Source organism: Lutra lutra, chromosome 1 (genome assembly GCF_902655055.1).
Source record: "Lutra lutra chromosome 1, mLutLut1.2, whole genome shotgun sequence".
NCBI classification, from domain to species: Eukaryota; Metazoa; Chordata; class Mammalia; order Carnivora; family Mustelidae; genus Lutra; species Lutra lutra.
Genome location: NC_062278.1, coordinates 170,762,647 through 170,784,662, shown reverse-complemented (window position 1 = coordinate 170,784,662; position 22,016 = coordinate 170,762,647). Strand labels below are relative to the sequence as shown.

Sequence of the window (22,016 nt, the reverse complement as noted above, 5' to 3'; positions counted from 1 at the left end):
AAAACAGCTATAACTGGGGTGCCTGGGTGGCTCAGTTGTTAGGTGTCTGCCTTTGGCTCAGGTCATAAGCCCAGGGTTCTGGGACTGAGCCCCGCATTGGGCTCCCTGCTTGATGGGAAGTCTACTTCTTCCTCTCCCACTCCCCCTACCTGTGTTCCCTCTCTCACTGTGTCTCTATCAAATGAATAAATAAGATCTTTAAAAAAACAAAAAACAAAACAACTTTAACTACAATAATTAGTTAAGATACACAAGATAAAAGATGCAAAATTTGACCTCAGAAAAGTAAAATGTGGGTGGAGATAAAAATGCATTCATACAGAAGTTATTATCAACTTCAAAGAGACTGTTTTAAATATGTTATAAATAAAGGTAAGCCTCCCGGTAATCATAAAGCAAGGATACCACTAAAGAAAGTCATCAAACCAGAAAAAAAATGAAAAAGGAACAGAAAGGAACTACAAAGCAGTCAGAGAACAATTAATAAAAATGGCATTAAGTACATACTGTCAATAATTATTTTAAATGTAAATGGTTTAAATGTTCCAATCAAAAGACAAAGGGTGACTGGATGAAAAAACAAGACCCATCTATATGCTGCCTAGAAGAGATTCACTTCACACCTAAAGACACATAAAGACAAACTAAAGGAATTGGAGTAAGATATTCCCTGCAAATGGAGGGGTGGAAAAAAAGCTGGGGGGTAGCAGTGGTTAGGTCAGACAGAGTAGATTTTTTTTTTTTAAAAGCTCCATGCACAGTGAGGAGCCCAATGTGGGGCTTGAACTCACGACCCTGAGATGAAGACATGAGCTGATCAAGAGTTGGGGGCTTGGGGCGCCTAGGTGGCTCAGTGGGTTAAGCCACTGGCTTCGGCTCAGGTCATGATCTCGGGGTCCTGGGATCGAGCCCCGCATCGGGCTCTCTGCTCAGCGGGGAGCCTGCTTCCTCCTCTCTCTCTGACTGCCTCTCTGCCTGCTTATGATCTCTCTCTGTCAAGTGGATGAATAAAATCTTAAAAAAAAAAAAAAAAAAAGAGTTGGGGGTTTAACTGACTGAGCCACCCAGGCACCCTAAGAATAGACTTTAAAACAAAGACTATAAGAAGAGACAAAAAAGGGCATTACATCATGATAAAGAGATTAATTTTAAAAAGTTGAAAAAATATAAATACATGAAGACTAAACAACATGCTACTAACCAGCCAATGGGTCAATGAAGAAATCAAAGAAGAAATAAAGATACCTGGTGAAAAATGAAAATGGAAACACAATGGTTCACAATCTGTGGGATACAGCAAAAGGAATTCTAAGAGGGAAATTTTTTGTGATACAGGTCTACCTCGAGAAACAAGAAAAACCTCAATCTAACCTTACATCTAAAGGAACTAGAAAAAGAACAACAAAGCCCAAAAGTAGTACAAGGAAGGAAATAATAAAGATCAGAAAAGAAATAGAGACTGAAACAAGACAAAAGATCAGTGAAAGAGCGCTGTCTTCCAAAAGACAAAAAAAATTGATAAATCTTTGGCCAGACTCATCAAGGCAGGACTCAAATCAAATAAAAAATGAAAATGGAGAAATCACAACCTACACCATGGAAATACACAGGATTATGAGACTACTATGAAAAGTTATATGCCGGGGCGCCTGGGTGGCTCAGTGGGTTAAGCCGCTGCCTTCGGCTCGGGTCATGATCCCGGGGTCCTGGGATCAAGCCCTGCATCGGGCTGTCTGCACAGCAGGGAGCCTGCTTCCCTTCCTCTCTCTCTGCCTGCCTCTCTGCCTACTTGTGATCTCTCTGTCAAATAAATAAATATCTTCAATTTCTAAAAAAAAAAAAAAAAAAAAAAAAAGTTATATGCCAACAAATTCAACCACCTAAAGAAATGAATTCCTAGAAACATACTGTGTTCCAAAACTGAATGAAGAAACAAAATCTAAACAGATCAGTTACTAGTAATGAAATTGAACTGGTAATCAAAAGACTTCAACAAAAGTCCAGGACTAGATGGCTTCATGGGTGAATTCTACCACTTATTTTATTTAAAAAAAGATTTTAAGTAACGTCTACACCCAATGTGGGGTTCAAACTCACAACCCCGAGATCAAGAGCTGCATGCTCCACTCAGGTGACTCTCTACCAAGCATTTAAAGAATGAACACCTGCCTTCTCAAACTATTCCAAAAATTAAAAAAAGGAATGAATTCTTCCAAATTCATTCTGTGGGGCCATGAAGAACTCTGGCAACTCAACCCCCAAATAAATCATCTGATTAAAAATGGGGAGAGGTGGATGTCTGGGTGGCTCAGTTGGTTAAGCGTCTGCCTCTGGCTCAGGTCATGATCCCAGGGTCCTGGGATCAAGTTCCACACTGGGGCTCCTTGCTTAGCATGGAGCCTGCTTCTCCCTCTGCCTCCCGTTCCCCCTGCTTTTACACTCTCTCTGACAAATAAATCTTAAAAAAAAAAAATGGGCAAAGGACCTGAATACACATTTTCCCAAAGACATACTGATGATGAACAGACACATGAAAAGATGCTCAGCGTCACTAACCAAATGCACATCAAAACCACAATAAGCTATCACCTCATACCGGTCAGAATGATGGTATCAAAAAGACAAGAAATAACAAGTGTTGCTGAATATATGGGGAAAAAAGGGAACCCTCAGGAACTGCTGCTGGGAGTGTAAACTGGTACAGCCATTATGAAAAATAGTATGGAGCTTCCTCAAAAAATTAAGAATAGATATACCAAATGATCCAGCAATTCCACTCCTGGGTATTTATCCAAAGAAAATAAAAACACTAATTCAGTATCTGCACCCCTATGTTCCCTGCACATTATTTATAATAGCTAAGACATGGAAGCAACCTAAGTGCCCACCGATGGAAGAATAAAAAAAAGAAAATGTGATACACACACACAGGAATATTATTCAACCACAAATAATGAAATTGTGCCATCTGCAACGACATGGACACCCCCTTTCCAAAGATTTTATCTGAGATAGAAAAAGAGAGGGGGAGAGAGGGAGAAAGAGAGAGAGAAAACGCACGTGCATGCGCATGCACGAGCAAGGGGGTGGGGCAAAGGGATAAGGAGAAGCAGCCACCTTGCTAAGTAGGGAGCCCAATGCAGGACTAGATCCTAGGACCCTGGATTCTGATGGAGCCCAAGGCAGACACTTAACCAACTGAGCTACTCTGGCACCTCAACATGGATGGACCTTGAGGGCATTATGCTAAATGAAATAAAGTTGAGAAAGACAAATACCGTATGATCTCACTTATATGTGGAATCTTAAAAAGGATGAACAGAAAAAACTCCATGCTTTTAGACATGCTTTTAGTTATTCCTCACAAGAGGCCCTGTCGTGGAAGCGAGACTTAGCGTATTATGAGGGTCAGATCTCTACAAGACCCTTTAATCCTTCTTAGGCTGGGCAGCTTGCACTTACCTGGTATAATATAGTATAAAACCCCTCCTGGTGAGTTCTTCAAATATAATATAGATAGCCAGTAAGCATGTGAAAATGTGCCCAACATTAGTCATTAAAGAAATGTAAAAATTGAAGCCACAATGAAGTACCACTTCACAAATACCCGAATGGCTAGAATGACAACAAAAAAAAGATGTTAAGAGTTGGCAAGGATGTGGAGAAATTGAAACCCTTATACATTGCTGGAAGCCATGTGGAATGGTACAGTTAACTTGGAAAAGTTTAGTGGTACCTCAAAAAGTTAGAGACTTTCCATCTGACTTAATTTTTTTTTTTTAAAGATTTTATTTATTTATTTAAAAGAGAGAGAGCGAGAACATGAGCAGGGGGGAGGAGGCAGAAGGAGAGGGAGAAGCAGATCCTCTGCTGAATGGGGACCCTAATGTGGGGCTTGATCCCAGGACTTTGAGATCATGACCTGAGCCCAAGGCAGATGCTTAACTGAATGAACCACCCGGGCGTCCCTGACTTAGTAATTCCACTCCAAGGTATATACCCAAGAAAATGAAAAACATACGTTCACAGGGGTGCCGGGGTGGCTCAGTTGTTAAGCATCTGCCTTTGGCTCAGGTCAGGATCCCAGGGTCCCAGGATCGAGCCCCACATCAGGCTCCCTGCTCTGCGGGTAGCCTGCTTCTCCCTCTCCCACTTCCCCTATTTGTGTTCCCTTCCCCCTGCTTGTGTTCCCTCTCTTGCTGTCTCTCTCTGTGTCAAATAAACAAATGAATAAAATCTTAAAAAACATATACTCAGAAAAATACATGAATCTTCATAGCAGCATTATTCATAATGGCTGAAGATGTCCATTAACTTATAAATGGCTCAACAAAATATGTAAATTCACAAGCTAGACTACCATACAGCCATAAAAATGTATCAAATACTAATACATACTACGACATGAAGCCTGAAAACATATTAAGTGAAAGAAGCCAGTTACAAAAGGCCATATACAGGCATACTTCATTCAAGTGTGCTTCACTTCATCGAACTTCGGTTACTCTTTTACAGACTGAAGGTGTGGCAACGCTGTATCAAACATGTCTATTGATGCCATTTTCCCAACAGCATTTGCTTACTTTGACTCTGCCACATTTTGTTAATTCTCACAATATTTCAAGTTTTTTCATGATTATATTCATTATATGGTGATCAGCAATCTTTGATGTTACTAGTGCAATTGTTTTGGGCTGCCATAAATTATGCCCATATAAAATGGCAAGCTTATTTGATAAATGGGTGTTTTGACTGCTCCACTGACTGACTGTCCCCCCATCTCTCGCCCACTCCTTCAGTCTCCCTATTCCCTAAAACACAATATTGAAATTAGGCCAATTAATAATCCTACAATGGGCTCTAAGTGTTCAAGTAAAAGGAAGAGTACCACATCTCTCACTTTAAATCAAAAGCTAGAAATTATTTAGCTTAGCGAGAAAGATAGGTCATAAACTGAGACAGACCAAAAAAGCTAGGCCTCTTCCATCGAACAGCCAAGTTGTGAATGCAAAGGAAAAGTTCTTGAGGGAAATGAAAAGCTCTATTCCAGTGAACACACAAATGATAAGAAAGTCTAACAACCTGAATGCTGATATGGAGGTTTTTTAGAGGTCTGGAGAGAAGATACTACCAGCCACAACATTCTCTTGGAGCTAAGGAGAGCAAGGTCCTAACTCTGTCATTCTGTGAAGGCAAAGAGAGGTGCGGAAGCTGCAGAAGAGAAGTGTGAAGCTGGCAGAGGTGGTTCACGAGGGTGAAGGAGAGAAGCCATCTCCGTGACAGAAAAGAGCAAGCGAAGCAGCCAGTGTTGGTGCAGAAGCTGCAGCAAGTGCTCCAGGAGATCTGGTGAGATCATGAATGAAGGCGGCTGCACTAAACAACAGATTTTCAACATAGATGAAACAGACTTCTAGTGGAAGATGCCATCTACAAACTTGCCTGACCTTAAAGCTTCAAAGGACAGACTGACTCTCTTGTTAGGGACTAATGCAGCTGGCGACGTGAAGTTGAAGCCAGTGCTCATTTACCATGCATAGTGACTGCTAATGAGGATTCTTTTTGGGTGTTGAAAAAGTTCTGAAAATGAGCAGTTGATAGTTGCATAACTTTGTGAATATACTAAACCCTACAGAATTGTATACTTTAAAAAGCGTGAATTCTATGTAAGTCAATTGTGTATCAAAAAAAAAAAAAAGGTTAAAAACAAAAGAAACCCCCAAACTTTTCCTAGTTTCAGCTGCTGTTCTTAAACTGGCCGGCTACGGGACACCTGGGTGGCTCGGTTGGTTAAGCATCGGCCTTCAGCTCAGTCATGATCTCAGGGTCCTGGGATCGAGTCCCGCATTGGGCCCTTTGCTCAGCAGGGAGCCTGCTTCTCCCTCTGCCTGCCTCTCTCTCTCTCTGATAGATAAGTAAAAACCTAACAAAACGAAACACTGGCCAGCTATGCTTTCTAGTGACGCCTCACTGGCTATTTCGGCAGTACTCCCCTTCTCAAGTCTGTTAGAAGGCACCCTGTTGCTCCCTCCTGCTCAGATACCATTACAATGCAATCTTGTGGTTGTTGCAGGTTTATTCCTCTCTGCTTCTATTTTGGAGTTTGTGGAGATATCTTATTACCTAGTTTTGCTGTAAATGTTTCTGAGGTTTTGGTTGTGCTATCCAGCTGCTCTGCTGGTTTTTACAGAGATGAGGAAAGACTGAAAAGCTGTGATGCCATTCCCCAGAATCTTCCCAGAAGCCTCTCAGCCTATTCACTTTTGCAAGTTAGTCAGCAGATGGAAATCTGAGTGGATCCCCTGAATTTGAGAAATTCACAAGTATAGTGTCAAGCTTGGGAGCTACTAAGTTTCCATCTGGGTAGGTTTCAGAAGTATTTGGGGCCACCAAAGCTGGAAGTGTTGTCCAGTGAGAAAGCACACAGATTCTGAATTCTAATGCCGGTACAGGACCTTATCTAAGTCATTTACTTTTTCTGAACCTCATCTGTCTCATCATAAATCGGAAACAGGACTACTTACCTTGCAAGTCTGTACATTTCATATTTTCTTCTTTCATTTATAGACATTTGTGAGGATTACATGACACACAGTGGGGGCTCAAGTACTGTGAGATATTTCCGCACCATCCATGGTGCTTTCTTGACTATTTCAACATCTAATGACTATAAGTGCAAGGGACTGTATTCCTATGATGCCCTTTATAACACCACTCAGTTCTGGGGGGCCCAATGACCACTGCAAGCATGTCAACTTGAGATGCCCATAGCAAAGGTAGCAGGGACACAGGCTACTGCTGCCACCTTGCTAAGGCCCTGACCCTCTCCGACTTGGGCGCCTTCAAGGAGGAACCTGTGCCAATTCCCTGCCCTGGGCTGAATGAGGAGGTCTCCCTGCATGCAGTGTCTGTCTGGCTTCAGAGCTAAGGAGGCTTGAAACTGACCCTCCAAGCATGTCTGAGCATCACTGCCTCCCCAGTCCCCTGCACAGCAGTGATGCTATTCTTGCCAACCTCTCTAGGGAGTCTCCAGGAGACACACAGCAAAGTAGCAGAGCTACCCTCCACACACAGGCAAGGTTTGGACTTACTGTGTGAGCGTTGTTGATTTTCTTCACTTCCCACTGGCCCTCCCCGGTGTACGTCAGTAGGGAGATGGCCCCATCTGAGCTCCCGCAGGCCAGTATTAGGCCATAGTCATGGGGGGCCCAGCACACGGAGTTTACTGCAGGAAGGAGGGAGGCATAGTTAGCAGACTTTGATTTCCCAGGTTTACCGTTTTACTATATTTTTAAAGTAAAATTGCAGGGACCACTAGGAGGAAGATAAGAAGATTCTAAAAACCCATCACCTACAAATATCGTAATTTTGTAAACTACAGTCTACCTTAACAAAAAGTACGGTGAGGTGAAACAGATAAAGGGGACCAATAGTATGCTTAATGTGATGAGCATGGAGTAATGGACAGAAATAGTGAATCATAATACATACCTGAAACCAGTATTACATCATATGTTAATAAAAATAAATTACTAAAACTAGGAAAAAAAGTAGAGTAGACAATAATCTAAGAATAAAGGCCAGTACATAAAATAAATAAAATTTAAAAAAAAAACCACAAAAAGAACCTCACTGCATTTTTTTTTCCTTTTCTTATTTTGCTTTAGACTTGTTTTAGGTCTTAGGGCCTTATGTCTGCTGTGGACAGACAGCAGAAAAGCCAACCAAACCCAAGGGACAAACAAGGAGCATCACAAGGGAAAGGGCGTGGGAGCGTCAGCCAGGGTACAAAGCCCCATCCAACTGCCCCTACCACACTGTACCTGAGGAGTCGTGTCCTGTGTGCTCATGCGTCTTCTCCCAGGTGCCATTCTCCTCCTTCCAGATAATGACTTTCCGGTCATAGGAGCAGGATGCCAGGATGTTGCCATACATGGGGTGGGCCCAGGCCACTTGCCACACAGGACCCTCGTGACTACAAGGGGAGAGGGTCAGAGGCTGGTCAGATGGGTCACAGGAACCTACAGTGCTCTGCCACCCACTACTTTGCACCAAAGTGAATGGCTTTCTTGGTAGGCAAATACAGTATCTCGGGAAAGAGCTGCCTGAGGATTTCTTAAGGGAGAGCTATATGAAGTCACTGCCAAAAGGGACCTTTGTTGGGCACTGAAGATCCTGAGGCCCAGAGGTCCCAGAGGCTTTGAAAACAATTCAGGACTCCAAGTCAGCCTCTCTGTCCTGACCAGACAGAACCCTCTCCACCTTGACCCACAATGCAGCCAGAACCACCTACATCAGCCATCTTCAGGAAAAGCCTCTCAGACTATTCATTCATCTGTGCACCGATCAATTCAGGGTTTACCCCCACAAGTGCTCAGGAAGTATCTGTAGAGTGAATTGCTACTTATCCTTCCAGATGGTTAACTTTTTGAGCAAGCACTATCTGTTTCACATTTGCCACTATTCTTTTAATTTGTTCAAGGGCATGCCTCTCCTCTGCTCTTCTGATCTTTATGCATTCACCTGGAGTTTTATTTGAGCACGTACCTGGTGCTGGTCTCAGTACTGGGGCCACCTCTCAGGTCCAGGCAAGGGCTGGGCACCAAGTACACAGCAGAGGGGTGTGTACAGCCCAGGCTCATTCACCCTCACTCCCCATTCACTCTAGCTTTTTGACTTTAGGCAAGGGCCATGTCCTTCCTATGGCTTAGTTTCCTAATGGAAATATCAGCAACGTTTTTGGTGTGCTCAGGAGGGGAAATATAGGTGATAACTCAGGTAAAAAGCCTGGAATAGTGCTGGGCACAAGAAAAGAAAAAACCATTCATGCCTGTCAGCTGGTATTGCTGTTCCCTGTTCACTCCTCCAACCCAGGGCTGCACACACGCAAAGTGCCTGTCTCCCTCTGGCTGGGACAATTCCTAGGCCTCACAAAGGAGCCACAAAGGAAACTGTGAGGAGATGAAAATGTCCTATAACTAGCGTAGTTTTAACTGAGGCAAAAAAAAAAAAAAAAAAAAAAAGAAAAAAGAAAGAAAGAAAAAAAAGAAAGAAAGAAGGGGGTGTGAATTTTATCCCTCTAATATTGCACATCTTTTCAGTGTAAGAAAAACAGGACTGAAAGCACCGAGTGACAGCGGATGTGACCACCTCTGCCAGTGCCAGCAGTAGGCAGCTCTCTGCACAGCCAGGGAAAGCAGTTTATCTGACCCCTTAGTCACTCCATTTTTGACATTCAGGAAGACGGGAACTTCTATACCCCTTTCCCTAAGTGGCTACTTAGTTATGCCTTAATTCAGTTAATGTGTACTGAGCTCCTACTCATCAGGGTTCATAATTTCTCCTGTGCAGTCTGCTGAAGGCTTTGGTCCCTACCCAGAATAATGGATACAACACACACAGCTAGGATTATAAAGGAAACCCAATTATAATGAAATACACTGATAAAATGTTAAAGATGGATTTATTATATAGGGACACATGTACTTCTGTTAGCACATTAACTAATAAACTCTAGTGGCAGGTCCAATAACCACTCTCAATTCAAAGTAGTGATAAGCCTAAGTGCTATTTTGAGACAGCTAGAAGTGGAATGTGATATGAAAATAGCTGTGTCTTCTACTGGTAACAAAGTTACAGATGCTCTGAATACTACTGTGGTTTCTAGCCTACATCCATCATTGAAAGAAATGCTAAATATCTGAGTCACTGATAATAAAGAAGTGATTTTTTTTCTCAGCCCTAGTTCACCAGCCCCTAAATTCTAACCACAGAACCGTTGGGAATCTGTGGATTCCAGGTTAAGAACTCCTATTTATCTGGAAGGCAGTGGACTGAGGGAAAACAGTATAGGTGTAGCCATAAAAATGAGCCAGGATCTCAAGAATCTTGGTAGGGAGAGGGGAAATAAAACATTTGTAAATATTCACTGAGTATCTGCTGTGGCACGCAAATAGGCAAAATTATAGGACTTATGTAATTACTAATGCATTCTTACATTAATATTATTCTTTGATTACATTAACATCATTCTTACATTACTGCCTTTAGTAACACTTTAGATCAGGTTGGCTAAACTTAAAAAAAAAAACAACAACGGGTGCCTGGGTGGCTCAGTAGGTTAAGCCTCTGCCTCCGGCTCAGGGCATGATCCCAGGGTCCTGGGATTGAGCCCCGCATTGGGCTCTCTGCTCAGCGGGGAGCCTGCTCCCCGCCCCCCTGCCTACTTGTGATCTCTGTCAAATAAAAAAATAAAATCTTTAAAAACAACAACGAAAAAGTTATTTCCCACTTTTAAAAGTAGCAATAGCTACCGAAAGCATGCTGTGAACAGGCTCTACCTGGAAGGAGGCAGCAACTGCCTATTTTGAGGGTTAGCAGATAAAGCCTTTGAGAGCTATGTAGACTGACTCTTACCCAAGGTCTTCTGGTGGGTTTTTGGGAAGCAAAGTTAGGATTCATTCCTGGATCCATCAGCCTGGAATGTATGCTGAGGACAGCTGCTTGGCTGGGACTGGCGGGGGTAGGAGGGGTGTCCTCTCTGCTAAATGCACTGTGGAGCTCCTCTGATCTGGGTCTGAGAAGCCCAATCATTCTGAGACCTCACCCAGACTTGGCTGGACTCACCCCCTGAGGTCGGCAATGAGGATCTGTCCTCCATTTCGCACATCGAAGATTTTGACAGACCTGTCTGATGAGCAGGTTGCTAGGCGGGTGCCATAGTAGTCCATCTGGGCATCGTGCTGCAAAGGGAGGACAGCTTGAGAAGACTGCAGGCTGGGAGGGTGGGTGAGGTGGGGTGGCATAGTCACTAGGACAGAATTTAGTATGGACCAGAGTTTACCTGATAATAATCTAACCTCAAAGAAGCATCATTTTCAGGCAACAAGCTAGCATCTCCAAATTCCATTTCTCTGACGGGAATGTCATTCTGAAAGGGACAAAAAACCCCCCCATCCTAGCTGCTTTCAGACCCTCTACATAGAGAGGGGAATCAGTTTCCAATCCTATTCTGTAGGATTGGAAGACAAAACATTGGGAGACAAAACAGTGGTTGCTAGCCTCCCTTTTCTTCTTCCATCCTCAGGCCCCACCATGTTCTGATGCTCTGTAGGCTACTGTGGAAGATGCCTAGAGTTTCAGCTCAGCCCCAAAACCCAGGGCTGATGGTGACACAAAGGAGTAGCCTCTGAGTACCTGTAGGGCCCTAGTGAGATCCTCCATAATGCATATCTGGCCTAGACACAAGGTTCTTTCTATTCAGACATTATGGCTCCTTCCCCCACCCATGGCCCTAGATCCTTTGTGGACCTTTGTTCCTGGATTTTTACTAGACCTTTTTCCTAGTAGTATGCCTAGAACCCCAGACTCTCCACCCATGCCTTAAATGTCAATAGTTCCACCACTGATGAATCAACCTTCTCGATTCTGACTGGCCATGCAATCCTAGGGCTGGTCCCTGCCTACAGCTCTCGTCTTTTTCCTCTGAGCTGCAATGCCTGCTGTCCCACTGAAGTCTAAGTGTTTAGACTTCTCAGGTACTTCTGCAGAGTGCTATCACACACTTCGGGAGGAAGAAGGGGATAGTCCTTTAAATATTTAAATACATCTCCTGACCTTACCCGTTGTTCAGAAAAAATTACATTGATTTCCTTGAACCTCAGTTTCCTTCTCTTTAAATGGGGCTAATGGTGGCATCATTATGGCTACCACTATGGCTATCACCATAGCCAATGGTGGCATATGCTTTAGGGGTTGCTATGAAGGTTCAATGAGACACTGAATGAAAAGGGTAGGGCATGGGGTCTGACAGTGAACATGCAGACACCAGCCATTGCTATTTTGCCTCATCTGTTTCTCAAACCCAAACTATACAAGTAGGTAGCATACATGTTATTTTTCCCATTTTAGCTGTGAGGAAATCAAGGCTAGCTCAGAAGAGTTAAGAAATGGGCTAGGCAGTCTCAGATTGGATTTTCATACCCAAGGTACCACACTGTCTCCAAAAAGATGTGGTTAAATGACTGCAGTCAGGAAACATATACAACTGTGAGACCAGGCAACCTATCAGAAGATGAAAAGCATCCGCTGGTAGGCAGGAGCCCTGAGATGAAATACTGTAAGCTGACTGACCAGAGAGACTTGCTCAAAGTCTGCCTGGATTGCCTGGCCCTGCATGAAGCACAGTCTGCATCTTTGCTGCTGGAGACTTTAACCTGTGGACCTTCTCCCACAGCTCTGTCCTCCGATACTGCCCTGTGTTTGTCTCTCAGGAAACACCCTGAGTTAATGACTTCTGGTTCAAAGGGCTTTGCCTGGCCCACTATCTGTGGTGGTCCTATCTGGCTCTGTTTTGGGCTTTCACTGTGCTTGCTCTCTGGCCTTGTACTGAGTCATTTTCCCATTCTTTCTTCCTTCAACCCCCTTTCCGAAGGGGTTAAGCAGTGGCAGCACGGGGAAGGCAGTTGTCAAACTTTCACACCAGCTTAGCCTCCACCCCAGAACAGGTTACTTTGTTGGCCTGAAGACTGAGGGCCTTGAGCTATAAACCATTCCTAGGTTCCTCCCACCAGAGAGTGACCAGAGTGCCATAGCCCTGCCAACATGGCAGGCACTGCTGGGAGACTGACCATATGCCGAGGCTACAGCCTGACTCAAGGGTGCAAAGCCATACTGGATTCAGGAATGATCAACAGAAATGCTCGCCCTGCACTGAAATGCCCACATCTATAGTATGTAAGGGAAGGCTAAAGGAATACTTACAATTGGGAGGAGAGGCAAGATGGCAGAAAAGTACAAGGCCCTGTTTCAACTGGTCCCCTGAATTGAGCTAAATATCTACCAGAACACTCTGAACGCCCATGAGATCAGCCTGAGATGAAAGATTATACACTTCTGGATCTCTATGGTGGCAGAAGATAATCAGTGGAGAGGTGCACCTTGACTGGATCATGGTGGATATATTTAGCTATACATCCCTCAACCACCTCTCTCCAAAATGACTAGGAGGAGGAACACCCAAGAGAGGAAAAATTCAGAGACTGTGCCCTCTGCCACAGAACTATTGGATATGGGCATAAATAATATGTCAGAAATGGAATTCAGGGTAACAATTATCCAGCCAATGACTAGGTTGGAGAAGACCATTAGTGGTAACATAGAATCTCTAAGGGCAGAAATGAGATCTGATCTGGCAGAACTTAAAAATGCTATCAATGAGATCCAATCTAATCTAAATACTCTAACAGCTAGGGTAAATGAGGCAGAAGATCCAGAATTTCAAATTAGCGATCTAGAATACTATCTGATAGAAAAGAAGGATTAGGAGGAGGTCTGGAACAAACAGCTTAGATAACATGAAAACAGAATTAGGGAAATAAAGGACGCCAAAAAACGTTCCAATATCAGAATTATTGGGATCCCTGAGGGGGAGGAGAAAGAAAGAAGACTAGAAGATATAGCTGAACAAATATTAGATGAAAATTTCCCCAACCTGGGGAATGGAATAAGTCTTCGTGTCCTAGAGGCAAAGAGGACACCCTCCAAGATCAACAAGTCTAGAAAGAGACATAATTGTAAAATTCATGAGATATAAATTCAGAGAGGATGTTTTAAGGGCAGCTAGGGGGAAGAGATTCCTTAGTACAGAGGAAGGACCATCAGAATAATGTCAGACCTGTCCACAGAAACCTGGCAAGACAGAAGGGGCTGGCAAGACATATTCAGGGCACTAAATGAGAAGAACATGCAGCCAAGAATACTTTATCCAGCAAGGCTGAAATTCAGAATGGATGGAAAGAGAGAGAGCTTCCAAGACTGGCAAGGTTTAAAAGATTATGCGACCACCAAGGTGGGACTACAAGAAATACTGACCGTGCCAAGGTTCAAGCCCCGGGCTGGGGCCATTCAGGTTCCCTCCGCCGATTTGGGTTTTGCGGGGTTCTGGCCTTGCCCCTCGGAACCTTTCGGGAATGGGAGGCCGGAGGGAGGAACCTCTTGGAACTCTGCGGGCCACGCCGCTGCCGCGTCTCTCACTCCTTTTCTTCCTCTTCCCCCAGCAATTGAAAACAAAACCCAGAACATCGTACGAGCTAGTGTATCCCGAGCCCTTAGTAAGTTCTAGACGTTGTTCATAATCTCAGCCTGCTAACAGCCCCGCAAAATAGGTGCTTCTGTTATCGACACTTTACAAATGAGGAAGCTTGAGCTTCGGAGAGGTGAAGTCTCTTACACTACTAGTTAAGTGGCAGAGCTGAGATTCGAACCCATGTAACCACTCCCTTCTACCACCTACCACCTCTCCCACCGGAGATATATGTGGACATAGATGTAGGGCTCCGAAGTTGATGGGCAGTTCTAGACACTGATGTAAGGATGAGCTAAATTACTCTCTGAAGGTAGGGACTCGGGTTTTAAATCTCTGCAGTATGCAGTGTACAGTCATTCCACATTTACTCATTGAGTGAATGCCTGAACGGTAACGAATGAATAAAAGTGCGTCGCTGGAGCCTGGCACAGAGTGGGGGGTTCAGGTATCCAGTGTGCTCAGGAAAATGGGTGTGCCTGGGGTTCTGAGGGAACTTGGCTGAACCAGAAGTCAGGACACTGGGTTTAGTTCTTCTATAAAAGAAGAACCCATGAGTGACGTAGAACAGAAATTTTCAGAGACAATCTATAGAAACAAAGACTTCACAGGCAACATGATAGCAATAAAAACTTATCTTTCAATAATCACTCTCAACGTGAACGGCCTAAATGCTCCCATTAAACGGCATAGTGTTACAGACTTGATAAGAAGACAGGACCCGTCCATATACTGTCTACAAGAGATACAAGAATCTAAAGATACTTCCAGACTGGAAGTGAAGGAATGGGAAACCATCTTTCATGCCAATGGGCCTCAAAAGAAAGCTGGGGTAGTTATTCTCATACCAGATAAATCAGATTTTAAGCTAAAGACTGTAGTCAGATACAGAAGGACACTATATCATTCTTAAAGGGTCTATCCACCAAGAATTACAAATTTACAATTATAAATATTTATGCCCCCAACATGGGAGCAGCCAACTACATAAGCAAACTGTCAATCAAAATAAAGAGTCATATTGATATGAATACATTAATTGTAGGGGATTTTAATACACCACTCTGAGCAATTAGCAGATCATCTAAGCAGAAAATCAATAAAGAAACAAGAGCTTTGAATGACACATTGAACCAGATGGACCTCATAGATATATACAGAACATTCCACCCTAAAACAGAATACTCATTCTTCTTGAGTGCACATGGAACTTTCTCCAGAACAGACCACATATTGGGTCACAAATCAGGGCTCAACCCACACCAAAAGACTGAGATTATTCCCTGCATGTTCTCAGATCACAACACTTTGAAACTGGAATTCAAGCACAATAAAAAGTTTGGAAGGAATTCAAACACTTGGAAGCTAAAGACCACCCTGTTTAATAATATTTGGATTAACCAGGAAATCAAAGAAGAACTTAAACAATTCATGGAAACCAATGAGAATGAAGACACTTCGGTCCAAAACCTATCGGATACGGCAAAGGTGGTCCTAAGGGGAGAATACATAGCCATCCAAGCCTCACTCAAAAAAACTGAAAAATCCCACATACACCAGCTCTCTTTACACCTTAAAGAACTGGAAGATCAACAACAAATTAAGCCAACCCCATGAACAAGAAGGGAAATAATTTAGAGCAGAGATCAATGAGTTAGAAACTAAAGATACAGTAGAACACACCAACGAAACTAAAAGCTGGTTCTTTGAAAGAATCAATAAGATCAATAAACCACTGTCTAAACTAATTCAAAAGAAAAGAGAGAGGACCCAAATTAATAAAATTATGAATGAAAGGGGAGAGATCACAACTAACACCAAGGAAATAGAAACAATTATCAGAAATTATCATCAACAGTTATATGCCAGTAAGTTAAGGAACCTAGAAGAAATGGCTGCATTCCTGGAAACCTATAAACTTCCCAGACTGAAACAGGAAGAAACTGACAACCTGAATAGACCAATATCTAGTAACGAGATCGAAGCAGTGATCAAAAACCTCCAAAAAAAAAAGAGTCCAGGACCTGAAGGATTCCCTGGGGAATTCCACCAAACATTCAAAGAAGAAATAACACCTATTTTCCTGAAGCTGTTTCAAAAATTAGAAACAGAAGGAGAACTTCCAGGTTCTTTCTATGAAGGCAGCATTGCCTCGATCCTCAAACCAGGCAAAGATCCCATCAAAAAGGAGAATTTCAGACCAATATCCTTGATGAATATGGATGCTAAGATTCTCAACAAGAACTTAGTTAATAGGATCCAAAATACATTAAAAAGATTATCCACCATTACGAGGTGGGATTTATCCCTGGGATGCAAGGGTGGTTCAACATTTGAAAATCAATCAATGTGACAGAACAGATCAGTAAGAGAAGAACCACACGGTCCTCTCAATTGATGCAGAAACAGCTTTTGACAAAATACAGCATCTGTTCCTCATTAAAACTCTTCAAAGTATAGGGATATAGGGAACATTCCTCAACTTCATAAAATCTATCTATGAAAAACCCAAAGTGAATATCATTCTCAATGGGGAAAAACTGACAGTGTTCCCATTGAGATCAGGAACACGATAATGATGCCCACTCCTGCCACTGTTGCTCAACATAGTACAGGAAGCCCTAGCAACAGCAATCAGACAACAAAAAGAAATAAAAGGTATTCAAATTGGCAAAGAAGTCAAACTCTCTAATCATAGATGACATGATACTTAAATGGAAAACCCAAAAGACTCTACCTCCAAACTACTAGAACTCATACAGCAATTCAGTAATGGGGCAGGATGCAAAATCAATGCACAGAAGTTAGTTGCTTTCTTATACACTAACAATGAAAATATAGAAAGGGAAATTAGAGAATCGATTCCATTTACTATAGCACCAAGAACCATAAAATACCGCAGAATAAACCTAACCAAAGAGGTAAAGGATATGTACTCGAGGAACTACAGAACACTCATTAAAGAAATTGAAGACACAAAAAGGTGGAAAAGCATTCCAGACTCATGGATTGGAAGAATAAACATTGTTAAAATGTCTATACTGCCCAGAGCAATCTATACTTTCAATGCCATCCTGATCAAAATTCCACTGACATTTTTCAAAGTGGTAGAACAAATAATCCTAAAATTTGTATGGAACCAGAAAAGACCCCAAATCGCTAAGGAAATGTTGAAAAAGAAAAAGCTGGGGGCATCACATTGTCTGATTTCAAGCTTTACTACAAAGCTGTGATCACCAAGACAGCATGGTACTGGCACAAAAACAGACACATAGACCAATGGAACAGAGTAGAGAGTCCAGATATGGACCCTCAACTCTAACGTCAAATAATCTTTGACAAAGCAGGAAAAAATATCCAGTGGAAAAAAGACAAGTCTCTTTAATAAATGGTTCTGGGAAAACTGGACCATTGAAACTCGACCATTCTCTTACATTCTCTTACACCATACAAGATAAACTCAAAATGGTTTAAAAACCTCAATGTGAGGCAGGAATCTATCAAAATCCTAGAGGAGAACACAGGCAGTAACTTCTTCGACACTGGCCACTGCAACTTCTTTCAAGATATGTCTCCAAAGGCAAGGAAACAAAAGCGAAAATGAACTTTTGGGACCTCATGAAGATAAAAAGCATCTGCACAACAAAAGAAACAGTCAACAAAACAAAGAGGCAACCCACAGAATGGGAGAAGATATTTGCAAATGACACTACAGACAAAGGGCTGATACCCAAGATCTATAAAGAACTCCTCAAACTCAACACCCAAAAAACAGATAGTCACATCAAAAAATAGGAAAAAGACATGAACAGACACTTCTCCAAAAAAGACATACAAATGGCTGACAGACACATGAAAAAATGTTCATCATCATTAGCCATCAGGGAGATTCAAATCAAAATTTGAATGGAGATACCACCTTACACCAGTTAGAATGGCGAAAATTAACAGGACAGGAACAAGTATTGGAGAGGATGTGGAGAAAGGGGAACCCTCTTACACTGTGATACAAGTTGGTACAGCCACTTTGAAAAACAGTATGGAAATTCCTCAAAAAATTAAAAATAGAGCTACCCTATGACCCTGCAATTGCGCTACTGGGTATTTACCCAAAGATACAGATGTAGTGAAAAGAAGGGTCATATGTACCCCAATGTTCATAGCAGCAATGGCCACAATCACCAAACTGTGGAAAAGAGCCAAGATGTCCTTCAACAGACGAATGGACAAAGAAGATACGGTCCATACATGCAATGGAATATTAAGCAGCCATCAGAAAGGATGAATACCCAACTTCTGTATCAACATGGATGGGACTGGAGGAGATTATGCTGAGTGAAATAAGTCAAGCAGAGAGAGTCAATTATCATATGGTTTCACTTACTAGTGGAGCGTAAGGAATAACATGGAGGACATTAGGAGAAGGAAAGGAAAAGTGAATTGGGATAAAGCGGAGGGTGAGACAAAGCATGAGAGACTGTGGATTCTGAGAAAAAAATTGAGGGTTTTGGAGGGGAGGGGGTTGGGTGATGAGTGAGGGGATGGGTGAGGCTGGTGGTGGGTATTAAGGAGGGCACATATTGCATGGAGCACTGGGTGTGGTGCATAAACAATGAATCTTGGAACACTTAAAAAAAAAATTAAATTTAAAAAAAAAAAAAGAATACTTACAATCATGTCCTCATGGGAGGTGTCCACAGTGTTAATTACTGACACCTAGAACCAAAGATACGGTTGGTGAATGAACAGATGGCAGTTAGAATGCAATCATCTTATTTTTTTTTTATTAAAACTACCATTCATTATCAAGGTTCTTGACTGCATTTGTTTGTTCACTCATTAAACATTTACTTTAAGTACCTTCTTTTTGCTAAGCACCGTGCCAGAGACTAGAGATATAGATACAAATAAGTGTTCTTGCCCCCCCCCCCCCCGAAAATCTTGTACATAAGTAACTCTACCATGGAAAGGTAAGTACTTTAACAGCAGTTTACATGTACTATAGCCACCTGAGGAGCTGATGGTGGTAGACATGAACTGGGGCTTAGATGAGGAGGAATTTGCCAAGTGGCACACGGGGAAAAAATTACAGTCCAAGCAGAGGGAGTAACATGAGCAAAGAGGGGAGAATGGCAACCAGTCTTCACCACTCTGAGGGTGAAGAGGGACACTGGGGGATCTATGGCTGTTGTTCCCTTCCTGGATCACAGAGCTTCTGATCTCACAGGCAGTTTGGGGCATATGAGAGTTAATACCCAACACATGGAGAAATGATTCAAGGTAGACTGCTCTCTGGTCCACCACCTATGACAGATCCTAGGCTGTCATCTACTGGGATCCAGGATTGAGCAGCTCATGGGGCTGGAACACAGATGTCATGGTCATCACTCTCCCACTCATTCTCTGAGGTCCAGCTCAAATTATGCCCCCCTTCTTGAAGATTCCCAGATTCTCCAACCAGCTGGACTCCTCTGAATATATGAAGCACTGAACGTCTACAACACTTTATACCCTTTGTTCTCACAACCAGAAGGTGAGCTCCTTGGACCGAGGGTCTGTATCATCCACAGTATTGAAACTTTTCAAATCACCTTGCACAGTGCTTTGCAACCAAAAGGAACCCAGTGACGGCTTCCTGAATGAATAAGTAAACGAATAAAAATAGTTTTACTTTGCTTCCAGGGATAGAAAAAGGTTGAAAGGGAGGTTTCAGTTTGGAACTGGTATTTTTTATCACTTTCCCCATTTCATCTTTTTCCAGCACAAGCCCTGCAGGTATAAAGTCTGACTTGACTTTTCAGAAAGGTGGACACTGGAGGTATACAGGTGCAAAGCAGTTCAAAGGTATTTATCAAGTAAGCACATTAAATTCAAGACTCTCTAATAAGCAGGCCTTCAACATCTGCAGAGGCAAGTAAGAAAGAGAAGCGTCTCCTACTCTTGCCAAGCTGTCTGGGTTACAAAGTGCTTTCACATGTGCACTGGGAAGGGCAAAGGGCAGAATTAATTGGAGCAGTCTGATAACTAAGGAACCGAAGGAGTCCAGAAAGGAGGGAGCACTTGAAATCACAGAGGTGGTTACAGGCGGAGCTGGAAAAAGAGCCCCCACCTGTTAATTCCCAGCTCACAAAGCTTTCCACTCAAATAGGCTGCCTATCTGGAACATAAAGTAGCTGTTACACTGAATTCCCTAAATCAAAGGCTGAGGGCTAAGGACAGTAAGGAAGAGAAGTTTCCTAGTAGTTTCATGAGGTCACCAAAGGGCCTTAAGCATAACAAGCATGTATTTTTAGCCACTCTCACCCACCAGCCGGGATGGTGAACAAATAATAATAATTCTGAACAAATGTTTTTATTTATTTTTTTAAAAGCTCCTTTCTAAAAAAATCCTCCTTCCTAAGCACCTTAGGTGGTCTGGTCCTTGTTAAGTAGTAAGAGGCAGCCCTTAAAACAATTCAGCTCCGCAGAATTCGTTGAAGAGTTAAAATTTCATTTAGGGAGAGAGCTGAGTATCAGAGCACAAGAGATTCTACTCAGCAGCTGAAGAATCAGGGGCCTCAAGAGATTAGTAATCTCAAACCCTGTAGGGCAAGAACTAAACCCAGTGTCCTGACTTCTGGTTCAGCCAAGTTCCCTCAGAACCCCAGGCACACCCATTTTCCTGAGCACACTGGATACCTGAACCCCCCACTCTGTGCCAGGCTCCAGCGACGCACTTTTATTCATTCGTTACCGTTCAGGCATTCACTCAATGAGTAAATGTGGAATGACTGTACACTGCATACTGCAGAGATTTAAAACCCGAGTCCCTACCTTCAGAGAGTAATTTAGCTCATCCTTACATCAGTGTCTAGAACTGCCCATCAACTTCGGAGCCCTACATCTATGTCCACATATATCTCCGGTGGGAGAGGTGGTAGGTGGTAGAAGGGAGTGGTTACATGGGTTCGAATCTCAGCTCTGCCACTTAACTAGTAGTGTAAGAGACTTCACCTCTCCGAAGCTCAAGCTTCCTCATTTGTAAAGTGTCGATAACAGAAGCACCTATTTTGCGGGGCTGTTAGCAGGCTGAGATTATGAACAACGTCTAGAACTTACTAAGGGCTCGGGATACACTAGCTCGTACGATGTTCTGGGTTTTGTTTTCAATTGCTGGGGGAAGAGGAAGAAAAGGAGTGAGAGACGCGGCAGCGGCGTGGCCCGCAGAGTTCCAAGAGGTTCCTCCCTCCGGCCTCCCATTCCGAAAGGTTCCGAGGGGCAAGGCCAGAACCCCGCAAAACCCAAACCGGCGGAGGGAACCTGAATGGCCCCAGCCCCGGGCTTGAACCTTGGCAGGGTCAAGGAACCCGGGAGAGGGCCGCGTCCCCGGTCCCCACACTCACCATGGCTGCGAACACAGCAGCTCCTGCTCTCGGACGTGGCAGCTCCCGGCGGCGCCCCCAAACAGCTCACTTCCGGCGCCGGGCTGGTGGGCGGTCCGGCCGTGGCGCTGGAGCGTCCGGGTAGCAACGCGGTCCGTTCGCACAAACGTTCCGAGCCTTTCCGGGGCAGCGCCCCGCCCTCCCGGGGCGGTGCCCCAGTCCTCCCGATGCCCCTCCCCTTCTGTGCGCCGTACCCGTGGAGACCAAAGGGGCGGGGCTCCCGTTTCCGCGGCAACACTGATCCTGGGCATCGCCCATCTTCTGTCCTGACCAGCCCTTCCCTTTTGTTGAGATCTATACCCGAAAGGAAGGATTCAAAGCTATAGCTTCACCCGCCTCCCTGCGGTTCTGGGTGCGACCGGCCTTAGGATGAGCATTGTCGGATGAGTAATTTTTGGGGTAGTGGGTAGACTGACCGGATCTACTGCTTCCTTGTTGTTAGTCCCTCCTCAGCACCCAAAGCCGGAACTAGAGGCAGAGAAGGCCAGGTAATGCCAACTACCAGAGGCAAAGCC

At 43.5% G+C, this 22,016-nt stretch overlaps 1 protein-coding gene across 2 annotated transcripts in view; it reads right to left on the bottom strand.

The window, feature by feature from the left end:
• SEC13 (SEC13 homolog, nuclear pore and COPII coat complex component) overlaps positions 1 to 21,604 on the bottom strand; it is a 37,885-nt gene extending 16,281 nt beyond the window's left edge. The window contains exons 1-6 of one of the 2 annotated variants that reach the window (XM_047744822.1): positions 21,463 to 21,604; positions 18,752 to 18,796; positions 10,841 to 10,927; positions 10,624 to 10,739; positions 7,821 to 7,972; positions 7,089 to 7,222 (exon numbers count right to left, since the gene is read on the bottom strand). In XM_047744822.1, coding sequence (XP_047600778.1) covers positions 7,089 to 7,222; positions 7,821 to 7,972; positions 10,624 to 10,739; positions 10,841 to 10,927; positions 18,752 to 18,796; positions 21,463 to 21,465 — 537 coding nt within the window. In that variant the 5' untranslated portion in view covers positions 21,466 to 21,604. The remainder of the gene's footprint in view (positions 1 to 7,088; positions 7,223 to 7,820; positions 7,973 to 10,623; positions 10,740 to 10,840; positions 10,928 to 18,751; positions 18,797 to 21,462) is intronic. The other variant, XM_047744829.1, reaches the window with a different exon arrangement.
• Positions 21,605 to 22,016: the final 412 nt, after the last annotated feature.